Here is a 19,502-nt window from a genome sequence, read left to right as displayed (position 1 = left end):
CGGAAGATAAATTATGCATTGTAGCTAATGCCTGCTGTGCTAATTTTTCCCTTAACATACTAGTTTCTTCAAGGTCAATAGCTGACCCTAAACTTTTAGCAATGGTATCTAATTCGCCCAATGTTGGTTGTCCATCATTCATTGGCCCAGTAACAATTATACATTCATTTTGCTCATTTTGTGCAGTATAAAGTTCAATCAATTGTGTTATGACATTTTGTTGTTCATAAAGAAAACTTTCCAATTTTTCTAATCTCTGCCACATTTTAATACATTCTTGATTTAATATGTCTAATATTCTCCAAGCACATTTTAATTCATGTTCAATATCATTCATCTTAGTAACAAGCCTTTCTATAATAACATAGTAAACACGCCCGTCACCTGTTATACCATATCCATGTATAATTGGAGATTGAGATCTAGAGCTATCCGAAATATGTTCAGTTAATTTTTCGGAATCCATGTTATATTTGTTTATTTATTTTCTATTTTCTCAGTGACAAATGTAAGTTTGCATTAAAACAACTTTCATTAAAAAATAATATTTGGATGAACTGTTTTATAACTATTATAAACAATTATTTATAATTAATATAAAAATTGTTTAAACTTCATGCTTAAAAAAAAGTAGAGCAATAACGTATTTAACAATCGCATTATAAAAGCATGTTTTTCTTTTTCTATTCATTATAAATACATCTATTATTGTAGGCAGTTTCATCATTCGTTACATAAAATATATTATTTTAAATATGTAGCAAATTCTTTTGAATATATCATATAATATATAAAATGGTATGCTTCAAATTGTCAGGTACAATATCGATGACATTCAATCTCTTACATAATAATTTTATTTAAGTAATAACAATAATTGCTATTTTATACTATTTTTTGCATCTGTAAAATAAGATTGAATTTATGATTCAATTATCAGATAAAATTGGATAATTTCCATTTCATTGAGATATAATTTGAAATTATTAAAATTTTTAATATTCTTAGTTATTATGATTTTAGCGGCGTAAAATAATTCTCAATAAATTTGTGGACACAAAATATACATTTGCATTATGATTTAATATTAAAATAATTCCATAATAAGATACGGATTATATAAGTATAATTTTAAGAGTTCTTAATTTGAATTCGAGTTGTTTAAAACATCAGAGTATTGTGAGTTCCTAACTTCACATAGTAATTCATCTTATTAGTTTTCATATGAGTATTGATACTAATGGCAACTACAAATATTTGCTTCTTCTACGAATCTGTTTATGAATCTTCTTATTTGATAATTTATTTGTGATTCTTTAGTCTTATTACAATATTTGTTGGATATTAATTATGATCTGGTAGGTTTACCAAATAAGTTTTCTCTATTATGAGCCATTTTGATAATCAACATTATGTACGATATGTTATAGAATTATCAAATTATTGTTTTTAATAAATATTTTTCAAATCTTCATAATATTAATACTATTTATTCAAGCAGTTAATAATAAGACCTCAGTTGTTGAATGGAAAATAAATTGGATTACCGTTACCTTATATGTTAAAATTGATTTTCATTCTGTTCTATAAAGGAATTACTCAACTTTGTGATAGTACATTAAAATATTAATTATAAATATTTTCAATATTGTATTATCATTATCTATAAATTGTAAAATATCCCTTTTATTATATTTCCTATTGATTTATAAATTATTATCATGAAATTTAAAAGTGATACATTTTTTTCATGCATTTAATATTTTTGCCTATCCCTTAAATTGTTATTATATATTATTATGTTCTAATAAGAAAAATTCTAATTTTTGAACGGCAAAGCTTATTATAATCAATAATTAATATTTAGATTTAAAAAAAAATATTATTTTGCATAAAACTGTAAAATAATTTCATTTCATTATAAACACCGCATACAATATTTATTCCTTAGTGCATTTGTCAAATAGTATTATTTTACAATATATTTAAATTGCCGTTTGTTTTCAATATTTTTTATAATTAAAATAATTTGATATTTAAAAATATAAAATATATTATATTTTTATTTATTAATTATTATAAAAATTTACACGTTTTTAAGTAAAAAATTATAAAATGCACAAAAATCTTTATTAATGTGATATCAAAATATTTATATTTTCTTGTAAAAATTATACCTTTTATTTGTTTTCAATGTTGAAATTTAATTTTTTTATAACTTTCTTTTGAGTACATATTATTATGCTTATATTATAATATTATTATTATTAAATTATAATATTATTATTAAAATACGAAGTATCAGTATTATAAAAAAATAATTTATAAAAACATTTAATTTATTTGAAACTAATTACCGAGATTGAGAAACAGCAAGACTTACGTGCTATTCAGGATTGACGCACCCCAACAATAAAGGATTTATTCCATGAACATTTAAGACATCACAATTCGCAATATGAGAAAAATTCGCTACAAAAATATTCGGTAAACGTTAAAGCCTTTGCTTAAGAAAGCCTTACAACTTATCCGCATAGCAACTAAGGAAAAATATCGAACCGGTAATTTGACAGAATTTCCGAGAATTGAAACTCTAGCGACACGCGAGAAAGCTTCGATATTTTAACACAAAAGATATTAGTGCTAGACTCTAAATCTCCACGATCGTATATAAAGAGCGGTGCAAGTCGAAGCAAATCAGTCTTGTTGAGTAAGTCAAAGTGAAATAGTGCAAGTCACACCAAGTTAAAGTTCTACACATCTGTCTACGGGAATCCGTGCAAGGTATACTTATTTGTCTACATTATTTATTATTCATTAGAAAATTGCGGCGGTATTATCGATCAGGCCTCTGCAACTTCATTCTTATCAGACCGCGGAAGAGGGCACCGATACTGATAGTCCCCACAAGTCATACAACGCCGATTCTCGCCCCTGTAAAGATCGCCGATGAGAGCGCACATGACCTCGCGACTCTTGCCTTGCACTCTCGGACGACAGTCGACAATTTTATTGCCAACTGTTAGAATCACGACAAACTCAATAATTCTCACAACGACCAGTAAAAACAACTAACAATGTAAAATAACCTTAAATAAAAATCACTAAAACCAATTGTGTTTATACTGAATTGATGCATTAAACTCTTATTCATCCCCCTCTTTTCCACCATTAAACCCATGGTACGGTCTAATCCAACGACCTTGGTCTTCTGACCATCCTAGTGGCTGGAATTCCAAACACGTACTTTATTATATTTAATAGTTAGATAATATTTAGATATATGGTATTTATATTATCTTTTTTACAAGTTCATTTTTTTTAAAGTTTATGAATTAGATATTACACGATTGTATCACTAATGCACTAAATATACGTATATAATACTTATATAAAATAACTCATATTAAAGTGTTAAACATAGATAATTAAAAATATTATTATAAGTAACTATGATGTTATTATAAAGATTAATTAAATAATTAATTTATACTAAATAATTTTACATTAATGTCGATTTCTATTACTATGCTCAAAAACCTTCGTGATCTTAATATTTGTTACACTTTCTAAAAATGGTTCTTTTTCGAATCTTCTTTATATTAGAGTAGTTATTAAGCTCTTTATTTATTTTTATATATTTCATTACAGAATTATTTATTTTTATATGGTATTTTTTTATGTAAATTGTTATAATTTGGATCCTATTGTAATAATTTTTTTGCAATTGCTATAATTTACATTTTTAGTGTATTTTATAAGTTTTCTATTATTTCGCTTTTAGCAATATAGATAGATGTGCCTTTAAATACCTTCTTTCAATTGATTTAGTTATTTAAGTAGAATTGCTGTAATAAAAATAATAATTAACTTTTTAAATAATAAAATTTAATACAATATTTTTATTGTAAACATAGTATATTATATTAATCTGACTCAACTAGTATTCACCTAAGCTGACAGATTAAAGCTTTACCAAAAAGTGAATAACTGGAAAATAAATTCTGTTTCCCCTTAGTTTTTAATAAATTATAATTGCAAAATTGTAATATAATGATTTCATTCTATTAAAGAAAGATTTAATTACTATTCTATTTGAAAGTTCATGATAAAAACATAAATTTAATTGTTAACTTCTTAATTCTTTAATATTGCTTGTGATTTATGAACGATAATTTATTAAAATCTTTATATTCCAAATAATGTCTATTAAATATTACTACATATTATTACACTTACTTCTATATTTGTAATTGATTTATTTCATACAGTAATTTTATTTTAATTTGTGACACGTCGATAAGAGTGTTACAAATTCGTAACTTAAGTGCTTGTTACTACATAAATGACTGCTAATAAAATTAAGAAAATCAATATTTATATTAAATATTACATTTTTATAACAGAGTTCGATTACTACATATTATTATAATGATATTATAATTGATTTAATATATGTACTTTAAATCTAGCCGATAAATAATATTTTTGTTATTGATAAGCAAGCATTGATATATGTAGAACACAAAAAAGTTTTAAATTAATAAAAAGTAATTAAATTATATTTTTAAGATTTATTTTTAAAGACAAGTATAATATTTATTTTGTAAATTATTATATTATCTTATTAATTTAAAAGTATATTTTATTGTAAAATGATTTTTGATGTTATATAATTTTTGTTATTCTATAATTTATTTAAAATTTTTTTAATCTAATATTTTCATAATATACATTTATATTTATGTATATATATATATATATATATATATATACTATTTATACTCTAAATTTTTCAATATATATTTGTTTAATCTTATTATCATTTAACTTTTTATGTAGTTATTTCATCACTGAGTCGATTAATTTAACTCTATAAACAATCAATAAACAAAGTAAATATATTATATGTAATTCAAAATTATTATTTTTATAAAAATGAAGAAAATACAATAAATGTGTTCTTTTCAGAAATTTATAACTTATAAAATTACCCTATTTATTACATAAAGCAATGTTAATTTAAAAATATATAAATAAAATGCAATTTGTTCGAAAATGTTTGATTTTCTTGATGGAACTGCCAATATTCGAAGTTCAATTAATTTGTTCAAGTTGTTCACGTAATTAGCCCGCCTAAGCGGATGCTTAAGTAAGGACTTAAGTGAAAGGACTGTAGAGACATACAGTGTGTGCAGACTTCGTTAAATATCGTTTATTATGATTATTGACAATCACATCTGATTATTAACAATAATCACAACGATGTAGTTGCTTCTTGTTGATGGTGACTGAATTGTTGCTGATCAGCAATGGATTATGCACACTCCTTTGAAAAGAGTATGGCTTATTTATGTAATAGTTACCCGCAATAGAGACTACTGATATACCTTTGTGATAAGGAATACTTCGATACCATGCTTCGTGTAGTCGAATATTTTCTTGTAATGCAGTCAGCAGCTTAAACTGTTTGTTAACTGATGCGCACTGGAGAATGACTTGTGTTCCTTCCGTAATGGCTTCACTGTGAGAGACTGTTTCTGCCTTTAGCGTCCCCACTAAGACAGCGCTTTTCTCGAAGCGTGCTTGCCATAAATATCCATGCGATAGCCTAGTTTGTGCTCACACAAAGACGGCGATTGTGGAGCTAGAAATAATGGATGCGATTGTGCACTTTTTTTCGGATGTCTAATGACAGTTAGAGTTTTCTCAGAAATTATAACCGTTGGAGTTTTTCCCAGAAATGATAACCGTAGGGATTTTCCCAGAAATGATATCATTCGAGATATTCTCGGAATCTCGAACACAATTTATTAATTTACAATAAAATTAATTTTGAATCAGCAATTTTTAAACCGTAACTAATTCTTATTTAATCCGTTTTATATTTAATAAAATGTTTGAATATTTTCCTAAATTTATACATATGTTATATCTCACAATATTACATACACAATGTTATATAATGTTTTCATGTAATAAAGAAACTATTTATTAAAATTTATATTAAATTTTGTATATGTAATAATTTAAAAAATACTGTTGGTATATTCATAACATTATTATAGTTATTACATTTTTATTATAACCTACAATTATGAATGCAAAATTTTTTTTGCCCGTTCTATTTATTATATATAAATAATTAAAAATTTCTGCTTCATGGTATATTTTTATTTTTAATATAGGTTAAAAAGAGATATTTAACTAATTGACAACAAAATGGATGCATTCCGTAAAATAAATATTGATTAAGCATCCCAATGCAAATTAATAAAAATAAAGCATTTAATTTATTAAACATAATTAATTAAAGTAGTTGTATTTATTTATTACTTTTGCAGTTTATACATGTGTACTGACTAGATTCAATTTTTATTTAGAAGCTTTTTTATATTCTGTCGGTTTAAAAATTCAAGATAGACATTTTCTTAGTTTTTCAATATTCTTGGATGATTAAATATTTGAATGCCTGTTCGATAATTATTTCTTATGATTGAGTTTTTAATAGTAATTACTATTTTATAATTATAAAAAGTACAAATGTGATCGTATTTTGTATAATCTAATTAATTTTATAAAATTGTTTTTGTTTAAAATCATAATATTTAATATTTATAATATATTATTATTATTATTATAGTTTCATTTTAATTGGAACATTATCAATATTAGTTCAGTAAAATATATATTTATATTCCATCTATTTAATATGTAAATGACTATTATAAATATTGTTTTATATATTATTATTTCTATGATTTTATTAATTTCTTATTTTAGTGATTATATCTTTCATTATATATTATATACTTTAATTAATGTGTGTAATAATAAATGAAATAAATTTTACAAAGTAAATATATATGTTTGTGTACTTACAATAATACGTGTTTTTAAAAAATACATGTTTTTAATGTGTAAATTCTTTTTAAAAATATAATTACAAGATCCTTACTTATATTTTATATAACAGTAATTTTTATATAGTATATATATATATATATATATTTATTTATATAAATTATATTTAAATAGATTATTATTATGCATAATATTATCGTTGCTTATTTATTGGTATTACTGTTCACTTATATAAATTTATGTAAAATAACACCCCGAATATACAATTGAAGTGTAATTATTACTTATTATAACAGGCAAAAAATTAACTAATAAAAACATATAATTTAATTATTATAAGTTTACGCATTTATTATACATACTATTTATTTATTAAATATATAATTATTATGATATAAATTATATAAATTATACTATCGAATTTAATAATTATTCACCGGAAAATTATAGAAATTGAAATTTTATTATCAGAGTAGTAAAAGTATAAGAAAAATAAAAAAATAATAAGCTTTTTGACATATTTTTTTTATTAAATATATTATGTGGGAATAAATTGTAATTCTTGAACAAGAAAATATGTTTAAAGTTTTAAATCTGTTATGAATTAATCATTTAATAATATAAATAACTGATAAGTTAAACATATTTTTAAATTAATAAAGATTATAATTTAAAGAAGATATGTTTTCAAAATATAAGGCATTCATAATATAGAGGCAATGAAATTTCGTAGACCAAAATAACATTAGAATTCTCAGAAATAATATAAATGAGGATATTATATTACAATTAGTACTACAAAATATAATATATTAAATATGGCAACTTAAACACAATTACAAGACAACTTTAGATTGTCAAAATGTATATATTAGAATCATGTTATTATATTGTAATGAAATTTAATTTGGAAATTAGATTAAGAAATCAAATATTTAGTATAATTGATGAAGTTTATTTTATTGATAAAGTAAATTAAGAAATTATAATACAAAATGTAATTATTAAGAAAGAAAATCTTGTTAATAATAATTATTTTTATTACAATCTAATTGTATAATCGATACGATTTACAATAATATAAAAAATATAAGTATAAGAGAATAATGAAAAATCTATAACAAGTGTTTAATTACTTGGAAACAAATTTAGTTAAATTGATCAAACAGTTTAATTTATAAATAATTGAATAAGAACTTACTACCCATTATATCAATAACAATAAAGTATACTTTAGTATATATAATTTTATATAGCTTAAAAACTTTATGTAGCTATTTACCAAAATAAAAATACTATATATATATATATATATATATATATAAATTAAATTATACCATGGAATTATTTTCATTCGTAATTGAAAGATATATATACGAGGCATTAAAATTATTAAAAATATGTGTATTAAAACATGAAAATGAAATTATCTTAAAAAATGGTTAGGTCATACTAAAAAGTTACTTTTCTATACATGATAAGCAAATATTGATAGATATAAACATTTAATATGAGTAAACAGGTTTTTTCATATTTATAAATTATTGTATTTATCATTGTTTAGTTAACTTAAATTTTCAAAACTGTTATAAATAATGTTGATTTTCTATTAATTTTAGAATCATAAATTTCAATTATGATAAAGTGAATTAATTTAAAAACTACTGGTATATGGAAAGAAAATAAAAATTAATAGTACATATAATTAATTATACACCCTACTGATTTCTTTTTAATTGAATAAAACTTTATTTAAAAAATTGTCCAATTATTTATACCATTTGAAAAATTATTTAGCACTCCGATTATCACTATAAAGGTGATATTTAACCCTCGAATCAATTAAAAAAGGTACTATACAAATATTAGTAAATGTTAGGTAAGGGTAAGAAAATACTGCGAAATGGTTTATATATTGTTCGGGGAGAAACAAATTTTATCGTATATAAAGATTGCAAAGCAAAATTTTATATTCAGACAAAATCTAAAAGAATTCTCTTTTAGAAAATTTCGTTAATTCGATTGTATAATTCAAGCATGTAACAGGAGTACAAAATGTTTCTATTGATTCTTTATCATAAATTGAAATTGTTGCAAAATATATCCTTTTTTCTTAAATTGTAAGTTATTTTAACATTAATTTGGAAGTAGTATTATTAATATTCAATATACGACAGTTTTAGTCTGAAATATTCAAAGAAGTATCCTATATATTATAAATACATATGTATGAATTCCAATATATCACTTGTAAAAAATATAATAAAAATATTGCTTTGATAACTTGAAAATGTTCAAAATATTATGGAAGAAACAACTTGATAGAAATATATTAATTAATAGTATATTATTATATACAAATAATGTTAGAGTATATATATATATATATATATATATATATATATATATAATACATATATTAACAAAAAAATATATAATAAATTATATATAATAAAATGATTCTGAAAAGTTAGTATTAAAATATATTGATATTTTTTATGGAAAGATGAAGTGATATAATAAACAAATATATGAAATTAATAGGGAAGTTAATATGGTAACAAGTGTCAGTTTTTTTCAGGCTCTTATCCTTAATTAATAAAAAATTTTTATTCAATTTGCGATTATAAATCCTTACAGTTTGAATTACATTTAATTATACTAGCCGTTATTATTAGCACAATAAAACAAATTTATATTAGAATTAAGAATAGATTTTAAATTTTTAATATTTTATTAATAAAACCTTAATTTGTTAATACATAAAATATTTTAAATAGAACTAACTCTTATAATTTTTCTTTATTTTTATAAAATAAATATGGACATATAATTTATACAATTAGTGCATTTATTAAAACAATATTAAAATTATTTATTAATCTGTTAATTTTGTGTAATTATATAATTCAATTTATTCTATATATATGACGGTTAAAATGCATATAATAGATAATTAATTTTAAAAATACTTATTATTATATAAGACCATATTCTTATATATTCATATAAAACCTAATTCCTTTATTCTCTCATGGAAATTATCCAGTGTTTATTTAAATCATTTAATAAATTCGAAAAAACGGTTCTTAGCTTACCTTGTGCGAAACATTTCTCTTCGAATAAAAATTCAAATTAGAGCTGTCAGATATTTTTATATCGACTTACGTAAATCAAATAGCAACAATTATAAGTTATGAAAAAAAAAAAAATTGATGTGAATCATTAAAGCTACATTCTTTGTACATGCTAGCTGCGAAATGTCTTGTCGACCTACATTTTCACTCACCACTAGCACTAATTTTATTTTCAATCTGTTTATTGATAATAAGTAATAATAATAATAAAAATAATAATAATAATAATAACAATAACAACAACAATAACAACGATGACGATGTCGATCAGGGGATACTTAACGATATTTATATTTTAAAAAGCTTGTAATTTTAGTCGTTTTAAGGAATAATTTACAAAATTTTATTAGTCATTTTGTTTTTATGTTTAAATTGAAACATATATTTATGCGATTTCATCTCAAACAAATATATGGTTAAATATTTAATTCGAATGAAAACAAAATTTGAGAATTAAGTATGAACAAGTGTAATTATCAAATTGAAACGTAGACCCACCCTTATCAGTTTTTTAAAAATATAATACTATGTAATGAATGTTGCATGCACCAAGCATATTTTTCAACAAATTATATTTTTCATTTATTAACGGTTTGTATTTGTAAAACAATTGTGGAATAATCTGTTTTATTGTTTCATTGCATTAAGGCTAAATATCTTATAGTTATTAGCTTAAATTTCAATAAGATTTTGTTACAGCTATTACAGTTAAGTAATTAAACGATGAAGCCGAATAAAAACGCATTTGACGAAAATGTACAGTAAGCGTGCAGGCGCTCTTAAACCTCGCACGCTTGCATTTCTTAACTAATGGCGGCGCAAGGGCAAAGCTTAGGACGTTTGTAGATGATATGTTGTTCACAGCTTTTTGCTATGAACAGTGTTAGATCTCTTAAAAGCAAAAATATAGACATGTCCCTTCTCACACGCACAGCAACTAGGTATACCCGGTAGCATCAGAAAATGCTTCCGTTGTATGAGTTGCTGGCTATAGACGATAACTTTTGCATTCACTATTACCGGAGCACACAACATACATCGAGTGTACTGATGTGCCCCTCTTACGGACTATGATAAGAGGGTTGTCGTTCTACCTGCCACGTCGAAACTAGTTGCGCACGCAGAAGCAATAAGCTGGCGCCCCCTTTCGCTTTATAGATTAAGAAATATGACAAACCTTTAAATAAATTATGCTCCATTCGTTTCATGTTTTTAAATTATTATTAAACACTCGTTAATATATCATATTAAAAAAATATTTATTTATTATAGCCAATTCGTGGTTAAACATTCTTTTTTAAATATATGTCATTTTATATTGCCTTAGCAAAATTGCATTACAGAAAATAAATATTGTTACGAAAATATGAATGAAATGATTATATTTCTTCAAAAAGAAATAAAATAACAATTGAGTATACATTCTTATTTCATATAATTATTGTATCTAAATCCGTCATTCCATATTGATTTGTTTAGTTATTATTGTTACAGAAAATTTTTTCTTCCATCCACATTTTTTTAATTCATTTTATACGATATAACGTTTAATAAATTTAATAAATCCCAATTTGTTATGGAAGTAATTTCTTTACATAATTATTTCTTTTTGTTTTTACAGCATATATAATTCTCAAAAGTGCGCGCGCAAGCATGACCAAAGTGCTATCCCCTCTAAATCTATTGATTCATTTAATATTGGTGTACTTTTTTTCATATTTTATAATTTTTTGGCTTGATACCAGGTTATGTATTTAATATAAATTTGTTTGTAACATACCAAGCCTATTTTTCACTTTATCCGTTTTTTTTTATTAGCTTATTCAAATAATTAACAATAGTTGTTATTGCATATCAACAACTCGTTAAAATGACAAGAAATAATGGAGATTTATTTCATTTTCTTTTTGCTATTTTTCTTGTTTATTATATATATTTTTTGTAAATATTTTATATTAATATTTTTTTTCTTACATTTATTTTTTATACGAATTTATATAACATGGGGAATATATACAAACTAATGATAGAACAAATTTAATAAGATTTAATTATTCGACAACGTGACAAGCAATATATTAGAATTACTAACTCGACAAATGTAAAGAAAAAAAAAATAATAATCTAAACGATTGTTGCAAAACGTATATCGTTGTCACAGTATTACACACCTACAAATCACATATTTGAAGGAAAATATCTAAATTTATTGATGTTTTCTTGTATATTTATTTGTATTCGTATTTTATTAATTATATAGATTATTATAACTACGCAAAAATATTAGTTGACCATCTGAAACTATATACTTTTGATGTTCATCGTTTAATTAACAATATTAGGTTTTTATGGAATAATATGTACAATTATGTGTACAATTAAAATTTCTATTCTATAATATTAAATGATATATCAGTTTTATCATTGTCAAATGCAAAATATTTAAAGTAGTCTAAGATTTAAGTTTTATCATCTGAATATTTCTAACTGTAATATTATTTGTACTTTTTGAATTTATTTGTTATTTACCTAATATTTATTTTTATGAATTTTAAATACATGTCATATGTCGAAAATAAATAATTCGTTCAGAAATAATGTTTTTGTAAATTTTTCAAAGTTTTTTTAAAGATAAAGTAGCATTGCAATAAAATCGAATATGTTATTTCACTAAATGTTTCCATGAACATTGACTAAATAAAAAATAGGAATTGGCATGAAACTCACATAATTTAATATATAACGTTGTCATAATTTCTACATTTATTATGCTATTCAATCTGCAAAGCTTGGGGGAATTAACTTTAATTGTATTTGTACCTAGTACGTTTTATTTAATTATTCTTTCTTTTATTCTATTTTTTTATTTACTTTCAATTACATTCTATTATTCTAAATTATTATAATTATTTGTCATATTTTATTTGATTAAATATTTCATTTTTTCGAATTTTATATCATAATTTTATGTATTGCTTTTATTTTATTAAATGAGCTAGCATTAACATTCTGTTTTAATTAATTTTTGTTCTACAGTTTTGTTTTGAAACTATTTTTTCTATTGTGTGACGTTACTATTATTAGATACTTTTCGTATATATATATTTTGAAGAAAATGGATTAGGATGACTAAATATTTTGAACATGCTTAAATGTAGCTAAATAAGATGATTAATAACTTTAACAAAAAGAAATTAAATTAGTTATAGGACAATCTGTTCTCAACAAATCTTAATGTGATATTCAACGATTATCCTTATAAAATTGTTACTGTATTTATATAAATTTTATATGTAATAACATTTTCGTACATTCAGTATAAGATGATATATTCATAAATTTATATTTGTGTTCATTTTATTTATCAATATTAATTACACTAACGGTAGATATTAAAAGTGTACCAATTAATCTCAATAAATTAAATTGCTTGATAATAATAATTTTAAGATTATTTTAATAAATATTTTTTAATATTAATTATAGGTATTTAAAAGAAGAACAACTGTTATTGATTTGATATATAATTGATCACAAAAGAAGGAATTAAGTATAGATAAAAACGAATTATTTAAAGTATACATAATATATAATATTTTTTAGAATACTTGTTTAACTTTACTATAATTTTTTATAAATGATTTTGATGTGAAAAATATACAGATCTATAGTCTAAAGTGTATACGTAACCTAATTTATAATGTATATTTACAAAAGGTTTTTACAAACTTAGTTACATTGATAATAAAAGGCATTTAATAATAATTGATATCAACTGCGAATCAATAGATTTTTTTATAAAAGCTTCGTTGCAACAATTATGTAATTTTTATAAAAGGCAAGGTTTTGTATTAAAATTCAAGCTAAAACTTACCAAAATTAGATGTTTGATGCAAAAATTAGTATATTTTTAAGCTTACTCACCTGAAAAAAGTATAATAAAACATGTAAAATACAAATGAATAAATAGAATCTTTTTATTTTATTTATTTTAATGATGTAATTATATATTCTTTTCTTTGTATTGTAATATGAACAGTAGCTAAAATTAATAAGGTATACTTTTATATTATTGAATACATTTCATAAACATTTTATTTAGCAAAATTATGAAAAATATTCGAGAAAAATATAACGTAGAATAAAGCCAAATATATAGCACATGACTTACGATATTTTCAGCAAGAAGAGAGATGGACCAGAATCTAATCCTGCGTTGCATTTTAATAATATTACTAAGGCGTAATGTACGCTAAGCAAAAGTAAGTGAAATAATATGTTGTATATATAGCTTCTGAACAGTACTATGAATAGTATTTTCTAATAACCGAGGACCAAACTTGGACGTGACTATGCTTAAAGGAATTGTGTTTATATTCATCGTTTTAATCCTTTTATTTCTTATATTCACTCGCTACATGCTATACTTATTGAAATTTATAAGATCATCGATACTACTGTGCATCTAATAGTGAAACCAACACAAATTAGTATGCAATAATATTGATGCATAAAATAGAGATCTAGACGCTTTTTTGTCAAATAATAAAAATGTGAAATTATACATTGTAAATGTAGTTTATCTAATTCAGAGAAAGCCTCACGGAAATTATTTCTTATTGTATCATATGGCACATTACCAGCAGTGAAAATTTTATAACTAATAAATCGATTTTAAGAGAGAATAAGAGCCCTTTCGACATAGCTGTTTTTTTATCTATTGGCAGTGAAAGTGATGTACTGCTTTGGTTTTTCAAGAATAGATGTTCCCGGCTTATATTAATGAAGCACGAAAATGAATACTACTCATAAATATTTAGAAATGATTGTTTAAATTAATTATATATCATTAATACTATCGTTATATACACTATAATTAAATAAACAGATCATTTTATTTAAAATATTAAGCTTTAGGAACACAAATAGAAGGTAATACTAATAAAAGAATTTCAAAAGAATCAAAGGAAAATAAGTAAGCACTATTATAAAAAAAATTTATTAAGAATGCGAAATGCTATTTAGTAGTTATCATATAGTTTATGAAGTTAGACCTCTTACTGTTTTTGCACTTACGTTAATATAGCCCCCAAGGAAGATTTATAATCTACTTATATTATTGTTCCACTCGTTACACATAACAACATTTTCATCTAAAATATTAATTAATTAATCAATAATTAGATCCTTTAACTGTATATATATATATCTAGATGCGATACACATATATAATTATAAATATTAATTACTTATTATAAAAATTAATTCATACGTTACACTATTTCTTTAACCTAACACGAAACTGATACGCAAGAAAAATTATTTCTGATATAAACTGACTAGTAATTAGTAATGATAAAAACATGGATATGCTGCTGGTGTACAACACAGTTCTTATATCTCGTTATACGGGCTTTTGTTTGCTGTATATTATGTTTGACCTATATAGATTAGCCTTTCTTACTTTATTAGAAAAAGTAAAATATATTAGCTTTTTATTTAAAAATATTTATTCATGTATTATTTTTTTGTTACTCTATTAAAAGGAATTTATTAAAGCTTATATATATATATATATATATATATATATATATATACATTAAATAAATTTCAAATATAATTAATAATTTATAGTTTATCATAATTTATTGTTCTCATAAATTTTTTTATATAGTTTATTTAAAATTTGTATGTTCAATTAATGTTAAATTTATAATTAATTATAATTAATTTAAATTTATAAATAATTAATTAATCAATACATTTCTTCTGATTTACATTACAATTTATTATTATAATTTTATAATTATTAATTAAAAAAGATAAACCATAATAATATAATTATAATATAATCATAATCAATAAACTTCACGTTAGAGATAAATAATTTAATAATATTATGTTAATATTTACATTCTTTACGTTCTTTCTGAAGGAATTTGTATAAACAATATTAAAAATTAAAAATAAATATATATATATCTTGTTTATAACTCAAAACGTAAAGTCTAATTGTGAAAATAAGGAGATTATGCATAATAATATTTATGTGATTATTTATATAAAATATAAAATTTCATGATATAACATTTATTCTTCTTAAATTTTCATTTATAATCTTACGTTTCAATTTGAGAAAATATTACAATCATACCAAAACTTTGATGCGAATTTTTTAATTATAAAAAAGGGTTTATAAATTGTAATAAAAAATAACTTTGAATTAAGAATTAGTAATTAATAGCAAATATAAATTAATTTTTTTTAATATATATAATATTGAGCATCTTTTGTTGAATTCTACGTACAATTGAGTTTCGTAGGTACTTCTAATCATTGTTCGTAACAAAATATATACATTTATATATCAGTATATGCTGTATCATAACAAATTTATAATTTGTGTCAGAAAGAAAATATAATATATTAAAATACACCAATAACATGTATCAAAATAATAGATTAATAGAATTAATAATAAGAGATCTTATTTGATTAATTCATTTTTTTCTGTAAAATCTATTTGATTAATCTCTATGTGCCTAGTAAAACATAAAAAGAAAGTTATATGAAATTTATTATAAGAAAACTTTGACAAGTCTTAAGGCTATATTTACGATAAGTATTTGCTATACAAAAGAGTAAGTCTTATTTGATTATATATTAATATGGAGACAAATATCAAATTATTCATATAAATATTTTATTATATCAAAGCAAACTTTTGTCATATTGAAATATTCTAATTAATTGCTAATTAATTTTTATCAAAGACAATAATAAGTGTCTGCTTAGATATATTAGTATAAGTATGATACTCGAATTATTACAGATTAGTCATTCATAATATATTACTCTATAATTTCACCGCTTTATGTGGTATTTTTTATGTATATTTATTATTTTTACCATAAATTTATTATACACTTTTATCTTTAATCATTTAAAAAATATAGTTTTTACATAATTGTATATGCTTAAATAATTGCCAAAAATAAAAAAAAAGAATTTTATTTCGACTTAGTTACTATACTTTCCAATTTTATTATCTATTATACTATTTTGATATTTTATTCAAATATTTTATACAATTCTACAGATGAGGTGTAATATATAATGACGTTGATTATAATCAATATTTTAGTTTAATATATATATATATACTGTGCCTATAAAACAAGCATATATGTATTTAATTTAAGTTTTATCTTTATCTCCAACTCTATTTTGACTTTAATATCTGTCATTATCTCTTTTCACTTTTCTTATTCTTCACCATTCTATGCAATTTTTATTACATTTATTAACTTGAAAGATTTGATATTTTATTATTCTTTATAACATTTTTTCCAACGGATTCTACACTGTTTAAGATTCTTATTTATAATTATAGTTTATTTCAATGAGTTGACCTAACATGTTACATTAACGAGGCTATCAGGTCTCTTACTTCATTTAGCATATATATAACATTAACCAAGTTTATATTTGAAGTTTATTTATATGAGCCAAGTATGAGTATGACTATTAAAAATAAATGAATATGGTGATATCCATTAAATATAATTAAATTAAATTAAAAAAATATTAAAGACAAATAGTAATATGAACTCATTTTACGAAATTATGAAATCAATGATACATATGTGTGTATGTTGTTTGAAAAAAATATTTATCACCTTTTAAATTAATTTTAGAATGTTAAATATATTAAGTATTAATCATATAAGCAATAACTAATAACTAATAACTAATTAATAAATAAACTAAAAAATACCCAAGGAGAAATTTGCAAAGACTAAATATTCTAAATAATGATAATATTAGTTATGATATTGATGTGTATTATGAAAAATGTAAAAATAATAAAAATAAATATTATTTATTATCAATTATACATATCACTTACATTTAATTGAATAACGATTTTGTTAAAAGCCACGTGCCACCTTTGTCTTGGGGTCATCTCGGATCGTTCTTTTATTTGTGTGGGTACTGGAGGTAAATGAGATATTTCAATTAATTCTTCATTAGTTGACGGATCTGGCGGACTTCGTGGAGGTGTATCCATTTGAACACTTTCATCTAATGAATCTTGCTTTTGCATACTTCCTATTAAGTATTGAAATAGTCTTACTGTATAGTTCTGGTTACATCAGAATATGGTTAAAATTTGTATTTTCATACCTTTCGAACTATCAGATAAATGAGATTCTATCAATGAATTATCTCTAATTCCCTTAATCGTTTCCTCTCCTCGTTCATATCTATATAAAGAAATATTATTTTAAGCTTAAGTTAAATTTGTAGTTAAATATTTTTTAAAAGTAACAACTTTATTCATTTTAATAATCAAAATATATTTTGTTCATAATGAAAATATTTTTTTATGGCTATTATGATTTTTAATTACATATATAATACTTTATACACTGGATTAGGAATGTCAATAAATTAAAAAAATTATATCTATATCACGAAATAAATATTATATTTTTAATACATTTAATACATATAAAACTTAGAGAAACAAGAGATAATTTAAATTTTAGCATAAAATATTGGTATTAAAGATATAAAAAAAGTAGCACTAATTTTTTAATATTAAATTTAGTAACCAAATATTTTGTTTTTAAGAATACTCTTTATTAATGTAAATTAAAGAAATATATATATTATAAATTTACCTGTCAAGAGTTTCATTTATCGTTTTATATTCTCCAATGACTGCATTTCCAAAAGTAATTTCTGTGTCATCGATCAATTGTTGGTTTTTAAAATAGCCACGTTGATAGCTTTCACCTCGAGATATCGGTTGTGGTATGGTAATATTTTGGTTACATGTAGCTTGTTTATGGTCTTTAATATAATACGACTCTGTGATTCGTAGGGAAGGTTTAGAAAAATTTCCATGTGGCATGAAATCGTATGAGTCTTTCCTTTCCAATTGCGAACATGATTCTTTTTTAATGTAATTATCATCCGTACAATTATCAACAGTATAAGAATCTTCTATCGTAAAATTTTGTTTTTGCGAGGATTGGATCAAATGTTGATTTATTTGACTTGGGCTATTAAGTTGTGAATCATTATTACTTTCTAAAAATTCTTCTTGGTTTGATTTTCTCGGTATAAAATGTTTAGACTTACTTAAAAAATTACAAGATACAGTATTTAAATCTATATTAGATAATTCATTCTGATTAGTCGCATTCTTTAAAATTGGATTACAATGTGACGGTATCTGAATATAATTTTCTGATAAATTATCCATAGGGCTACAAACAGAATTCTTTTCTTTTGTTGTTGAGTATTCATTGAAAGCTTTATTATTATCAGTAGAACTAACTGAGTTTGTACAAAAAAAATTTCGGTCAACATGTTTAGATTCTAATATATAAAGATTCTGTTGAAGTAATGGATTAATATTACATTTAGGCATTTCTTTTGTTTCAGGAGTATATTCATTTGTTTTCATTTGTTTTTGAGGTATTGTTACGA

The 19,502-nt window shown here is 22.3% G+C and overlaps 3 protein-coding genes across 3 annotated transcripts in view; all 3 read right to left on the bottom strand.

Moving 5' to 3' along the window:
• Positions 1-533, bottom strand: part of unc-13 (protein unc13 homolog) — a 46,158-nt gene extending 45,625 nt beyond the window's left edge. The window contains 1 exon segment of the mRNA XM_011504485.1: positions 32-533. Within this exon segment, the coding sequence (XP_011502787.1) occupies positions 32-466 (435 nt within the window). The 5' untranslated portion in view covers positions 467-533.
• Positions 534-13,880: 13,347 nt separating this feature from the next.
• Positions 13,881-18,179, bottom strand: LOC105366155 (uncharacterized). Its single transcript, XM_011504484.1, has 2 exons — positions 17,911-18,179; positions 13,881-13,925 (listed from the first exon to the last, which is right to left on the bottom strand). Exons 1-2 carry the CDS (start codon positions 18,106-18,108, stop codon positions 13,881-13,883), a joined length of 243 nt encoding a protein of 80 aa, XP_011502786.1. The 5' UTR covers positions 18,109-18,179.
• On the bottom strand, positions 18,089-19,338 carry LOC105366116 (uncharacterized). The gene is made up of 2 exons (XM_011504442.1): positions 18,689-19,338; positions 18,089-18,268 (listed from the first exon to the last, which is right to left on the bottom strand). The coding sequence occupies exons 1-2, from the start codon at positions 19,273-19,275 to the stop codon at positions 18,157-18,159; spliced, it is 699 nt and encodes a 232-aa protein (XP_011502744.1). The 5' UTR covers positions 19,276-19,338; the 3' UTR covers positions 18,089-18,156.
• Positions 19,339-19,502: the final 164 nt, after the last annotated feature.

Source organism: Ceratosolen solmsi, unplaced genomic scaffold (genome assembly GCF_000503995.2).
Source record: "Ceratosolen solmsi marchali unplaced genomic scaffold, CerSol_1.0 scaffold17, whole genome shotgun sequence".
Lineage (NCBI taxonomy): Eukaryota > Metazoa > Arthropoda > Insecta > Hymenoptera > Agaonidae > Ceratosolen > Ceratosolen solmsi.
This window is presented reverse-complemented; position numbering and strand designations above follow the sequence as displayed.

Coding starts and splice junctions, on each gene's coding strand:
- LOC105366155 (XM_011504484.1), bottom strand. CDS start 18,108: ATGCAAAAGCAAGATTCATTAGATGAAAGTGTTCAAATGGATACACCT. Junction 13,926..17,910: donor AAATCGTTATTCAATTAAAT/GTAAGTGATATG, acceptor TACTTTTTTCAG/GTGAGTAAGCTTAAAAATAT.
- LOC105366116 (XM_011504442.1), bottom strand. CDS start 19,275: ATGGATAATTTATCAGAAAATTATATTCAGATACCGTCACATTGTAAT. Junction 18,269..18,688: donor ATAAATGAAACTCTTGACAG/GTAAATTTATAA, acceptor TTCTTTATATAG/ATATGAACGAGGAGAGGAAA.